The sequence below is a fragment of the Octopus bimaculoides genome, chromosome 14, assembly GCF_001194135.2.
Source record: "Octopus bimaculoides isolate UCB-OBI-ISO-001 chromosome 14, ASM119413v2, whole genome shotgun sequence".
Taxonomy (NCBI): domain Eukaryota; kingdom Metazoa; phylum Mollusca; class Cephalopoda; order Octopoda; family Octopodidae; genus Octopus; species Octopus bimaculoides.
This window is the reverse complement of record NC_068994.1, coordinates 43,702,184-43,707,943: the sequence shown is the minus strand read 5'-3', so window position 1 is coordinate 43,707,943 and position 5,760 is coordinate 43,702,184. Positions and strand designations below refer to the sequence as shown.

General features: G+C 32.8%; 1 protein-coding gene across 3 annotated transcripts in view; it reads left to right on the top strand.

Annotated features, from left to right (window-relative positions):
- Positions 1 to 5,453, top strand: part of LOC106878225 (putative protocadherin beta-18) — a 41,772-nt gene extending 36,319 nt beyond the window's left edge. For all 3 annotated transcript variants that reach the window (XM_014927377.2, XM_052973126.1, XM_052973124.1), the window contains exons 2-3: positions 181 to 2,599; positions 5,280 to 5,453. In XM_014927377.2, the coding sequence (XP_014782863.1) occupies positions 209 to 2,599; positions 5,280 to 5,438 (2,550 nt within the window). In that variant the 5' untranslated portion in view covers positions 181 to 208 and the 3' untranslated portion in view covers positions 5,439 to 5,453. The remainder of the gene's footprint in view (positions 1 to 180; positions 2,600 to 5,279) is intronic.
- Positions 5,454 to 5,760: the final 307 nt, after the last annotated feature.

The following is a 5,760-nucleotide window of genomic DNA, read 5'->3' as shown; positions in this document are numbered from 1 at the left end:
TATATATATATGCATATGTGGGAAAGTGTAGTTGGAATAAATTAATCTGATAATAATGCTATAATGCTTTTGCTACGGTCCATTATTTATTTATTAGTAGAATGGTTAAAGATTAATCATTACTAAAACAATTCCAGATGACTGATTATAATTTTTCTTTCTTTCTTTCTTTCTTTTCAGAATCATTTAATATTTTGATTTAGAATTAATGGAGGATATGTTTGTCCATATTTTTGTAGTTTCCACCTTCCTTCACAGTTGTTCTAGTGTGGACTTAACTTACTATGTGGAGGAAGGCAAACTACCAGGGACATACTTAGGCGACATTGCCACTGATGCACAGGAAATACATATTTTGCTCCTTAAAGACCACAGTCAAATTACATTTGAAGAACTGCCTCAAAGACAAACTAGTAGTACAGCATTGTTTAATGTCACTCGAAGTGGAAAACTTTACACAACTCAGCTCATTGATGCTGAGCACCTTTGTATGTACAATACAGAGTGTTTCAAAACTATCAAAATTGCTGTTCGACAAGCAGAAACTTTTATCAAAGTACTAAAAGTACGTGTTTTCATAAAAGACGTTAATGATAACGAACCAACTTTTCCGAAAAAATTGGTGAAAATAGATTTTTCTGAAACAGATAGGAAAGGAACAATGAAATCAATTCCAAATGCTATTGATAAAGACGTTGGCCTTCTGAACTCAAAGATCACATACCGATTAAGAAAAAGTGCTGGTGAACCATTTACACTTTTCGTAGCAGAAAAAGAATTTGGCACATCAAAACTTGGAATTGTATTAGAAAAAAGTTTAGACAGAGAAGTGAAAGATGTATATAAACTCCAGGTAATTGCAAAAGATGAAGGATCACCAATAAAGATAGGTATTTTAGAAGTCCAGATATCTGTAACAGATATTAATGACAATAGGCCTGTTTTCTCTCATAGTATGAACAATATTTCTATAAAAAACACACATCCTCAAAATATACCTATACTAGTATTGTCAGCAACTGATTTAGATTCTGGCAATAATGGTAATGTTTCATATCAATTTAATTCCAAAACGCCAGAAATTGCCAAAGAAAAATTCAAGTTAACAAAAAATGGGGAAATATATGCCCAAGAAATTAGAAACTTGGGTAAAAAACAATCATATAAACTGTTTGTTGATGCAACTGATGGTGGCAATCCTCCATTAAGTTCAATTGCAATGGTTTTAATAAATGTGATTAACCAACAGAATACACCTCCTGAATTAGATATCAATTTCGTTTCACAGCTGCAGGAAAACTTGGCTGCTATTTCTGAAAAGATTGAAGTTGGTAGTTTTATTGCTTATGTCAGTGTCATAGATAATGATGTTGGCAAGAATGGAGAAGTTAGCTGCAGTCTTAACCATGATAAATTCCAGCTTTTGAATTTAGGTTCAAAGGAATATAAAATAATTATGAAAAAACCTGTAAACAGGGAAGTGACTGATCATTATGACATGTCAATCACATGTGAAGATGCAGGCAGTCCACCATTACAAACTAAAAGAGAATTTTCTATTCAAGTTATGGATGTTAATGACGTAAGACCACAGTTTATAAAAAGCACTTTTAAATTTCTTACTTATGAAAATGAAAAATCAAATTTTCCTGTTGGTTTTATTAATGCGACTGATCCTGATCTAGGGGATGGTAGTAAGTTAGCTTATTCTTTGGAAAATGGTAAAAACCAGATATTACCTTTCAAGATTACAAATTATGGGTTTATTTCCACAATCAAATCCCTGGATCGTGAACAACACAAAACTTATTCATTTAAAGTAATTGTCAAAGACAATGGATCACCATCTCTTAGTAACACAGCAAATGTTATTGTTGAGGTCATGGATGAAAATGACAATGCACCATACTTCACATTTCCTAGTGTTAACCCTTTTAGTCTAGATGTTCATTATCACCCACAAAGCAAGAATGACATTACAGTCCTGAGAGCTTTAGATAGAGACAGTCGAGAAAATGCTTTCCTTAAGTATAATATTATTTCTGGGAATGAGAAACAGTTATTTACTGTCAATACTTACTCCGGAATGTTATCATTTTCTCGAAAAGTTTACCAAAATGATGCTGGATCATACAACCTTCTGTTAGTTGTGAAAGACAGTGGCAGCCCAGTGCTGTCAGCAACCACTACACTGTCCTTAACACTAACTGTCAGCAACAGAACATCCCCAATGCTGACAGCTGCTCACATCCAATCTAGTGACATGATAGATATCAACTTGGTCATTGTCATAGTTGTTACAGCTGTAGTGATATCAATTGCTATAGTTGTTATAATAACGATATGTATAGTGAGATGTAACAGAAGGAGAAATATGTTACATACAGCAGCAATGAATCCAGCCATGCAACCAGGACGAGAGAAATGTTTAATGATATCTCAGAGTAACAATCCTTTTGCTATAACACAGAACCCCGAAGAAGGGGTGCATCATAGTACACCATCAATGAGATCCAGAAGGGATTTCTGTCCAGAGCAGGAGCTACCTGTTGAATGGACGTCATTAACATCACCTGGGAAAATGCCTGCATCAGTCCAAGTAAGTATTTCTTTTTTGACCTTGTCTCTGAATTTTCTTTTTTAGCTCAATCCAAATATTATTTCCTGTAATTCCTATATTTATAATAAGAAAATATTGAATGGATAAAATATTTTGTCTATTAGATCACATGATCTATGGCTGCTCATTTCTTGTATCATAAGATGTAAACTACCTTTAACAATAGTTCAATATTTTTGTCAAATTACTACTAAAGTGTGATTTATATGCTACTCATATAATCAAGCAATATAATAAAGCAATAGTTAGACATCATGAAATGAAGTAAAATTATTTCTTTTATTAATGATGCTAACGTCCATAATTCATTCTAGCACAACTTCACTAGTTCTTCGATATATCACTATATTCACACATGTATGCCTTACACAAAACTCTAAGTATCTGTTTTGTGTGGTTTAACACCAACTTTGCTGCCAAATTGATGATAGGTTTGTAGTAGTAGTAGTAGCAGTAGCAGTAGTGATCTATTTAAATTCTGAAAAACTCTAGTCAAGATATAATCACATACTACTGGTCATAAATTGTGTGTGTCTAGTTTGTAAACCATACACTTAAGTCCTTGATCTATCTCGCTTCTTCCACACTAAAAAAAAGTCATAAAAAAGATACTCAAGTGGTAGTTAGTCATGTTTTATATTATAGGATTGCCAGGGAACGTTTATATATAAACCATGGCTTTATTGGAAACAGTTTTTCGATAGCGTTTATGAAAGAAAGCCCAGTGAGTATTGTATAGCCAGTCCAGCCTGTTAGAAAAGAAATGTTGCCAGATAGGTAAAATGTTACGTGCCACTGAACACCAAGCTGTTTTGTTGTAAAAATTTGGTGGGATATATCAGTATAAAAGGGAGTAAATGTTAGCCGAACAAAAGAGACATTCAGCAGAGGGAAGAAAAGCATGAATCAAAGAATAGAGGTAATGGAAAGGAAAAGATGATGTAGAAAGAAGAATGGGAGTATTGTGAAGGAAGAATCTGAATCAATGCAGTGAGTAGATTGTAGTGAATAGATGGGAATGTAGTGAGAGAAACTAGGCTGATAGGAGAACATTAGAAATAATGTAGAGAATAATAAAAGTTTAGAGGTAGTAAAGTCAAATCAAAGATAAAGGTTTCAGAAGCAGTCTAGTGAAAAAGAATGGATTATGTGCAGAAGAAAAGATTAGAAATCTGTCTCTTTTTCATATATAAATGGCTTTATTTAAACTAAGCCCTGAGTTACATGTAATCAATAACATGCTGTTACTGACATGAGCAAAAACTTCTGAAAAATTATCAGTCTATTATTTTATAAAGGCAAGGACAGTTTTTACTGAAAATAATGGCCACGAATGCTTAGTTACTTTGGAATCTTAGCTATGGATTCTGACATCAAACAAAATAGGTTTTGGTTGTTACATACTTAGATATGGCTGAATAAAGTGTGTTCTTGTATTTATTCTTATATTTATTCAGAATATTTTTCCACATATGTTTCTATTTTCTTATTTTTCGGCATTACTCCATTATATAATTTTACAGAAATATTCCTCAAATAATTCAAAAGCTTAAGAAGAAGGAAAAAAATATGATAATAATAATATTGTTTAATCAATCAGAATTTTCAAGATTCTTTTTCTTGAAAGGAATCATTAAAATAAAATGAAGCACCCGTGAAGAAACATCTTTGCATAAACCTTTCACTACATCCTGAAAAATTCTTTTAAGAAATTCAGAAAATAATATGCAGAAGTATTTATAATTAAAAAAAAAAAAAAAGAAAAGAAAACGAGGGGAATATCTCTCAGGGGATTTTAATATTTATTGCTTCCATAAAAGTCTACAGATATCTTAAAAAATCTGTTAGTAAGAAAATGATATGTCATATAACAAAACTATAATAAATATCTATGAAAGAATGTTGCATTTCACTAATTTGAATATAAGACTTTTTAAAAAAAAGTTGGAGCAACTATGGGGGCTGTCTTATGAGACTTTTATATCTAAAACTGGATGGGTTTCAAAAAACATACTTCTGTTTCTGTACTAATTATAGCCAGTACTGTTTAAGTTTGGACACTATTAGCTTCTGTTTACAGAGTTTTATTTTATTTTTATTAGACCGGTCTTGAGAAAAGGGATATTCCTGTCACCCTCACAGGCTCTCTGAGACCAGCGGGAATAATGTGGTCACTGTTCCTTTTGAATAATTTCAAGTTTATAGCTGCAGGAAAAAAAAAACAAAAAAACATAGAGATGAGATTCCAGAGTTCTGGAGAGGAAGGACTGATATAGGAATTAGTGTGGGACCTGGAAGTTGGACACAACATGAGTGACTAGAGAGGGAGAGATGAATGAGTTGGGAGTGCCTGTGTGAAGATGGCATGAGATCAGCCAGTTCTGAAGAGAAGAGGCCATGGTAGTTGTAGTGGTAGAAAAGGAAGAGAGAGGAGATGGTTGATGTAGAATTTTGTTCCATAGTTTGTGCAGATTAGAAAATTCTAAATTCAGTGCTTTTCATGCATTATTCTGAATAATTAGAGATTCCAATGTTGCAGTGTGGTTTAATTTTTCACCTGCCTTGAGCAATGTCATCCCATGGATGATATTTATTGGAATATCTCTATTAAGATATCACCTGAAATAAATTTTCTTACCAATTTTCTTTTCCTGCCAAGGCCTGCATTCAAGAAGTTGGTGCAACATCTGGAAGAAGTGAAAAGAAATTTATATCAACACAGGACTATTATCCCAAAACTGTTTCTACCCCTAAGAACACTGGGCACAGCTTCCATAAAAAGGATACCAGCCCCTATGAAGAGATCCCGGGTATGTAGTTTTGGTCTCTTAGTTTTAGAAGAAAGAATATTCTAGAATTGTCTTGGCATAAATAGTTGTATGATTTCACTTTCATTGTTTTAAGAAATTATAAAGCTTTGGTTTTACTGTCTTAATTCTAGTATATTAGATTGTCAACATTTAGATTCTTTGATTGGTATCAAATGTTGCTCTCGATTATAGACAATATAAATGTTGGTCGGTGTTGGAGTTAAGCCATAGGTTAACAGCTATCTAAGCATTAGTTAGAATAAAATGCAGTTTTGACAGAAATATATGGAAGAGATGAAGTATAACTTTAAAAGGTGCTTGCAGACTATC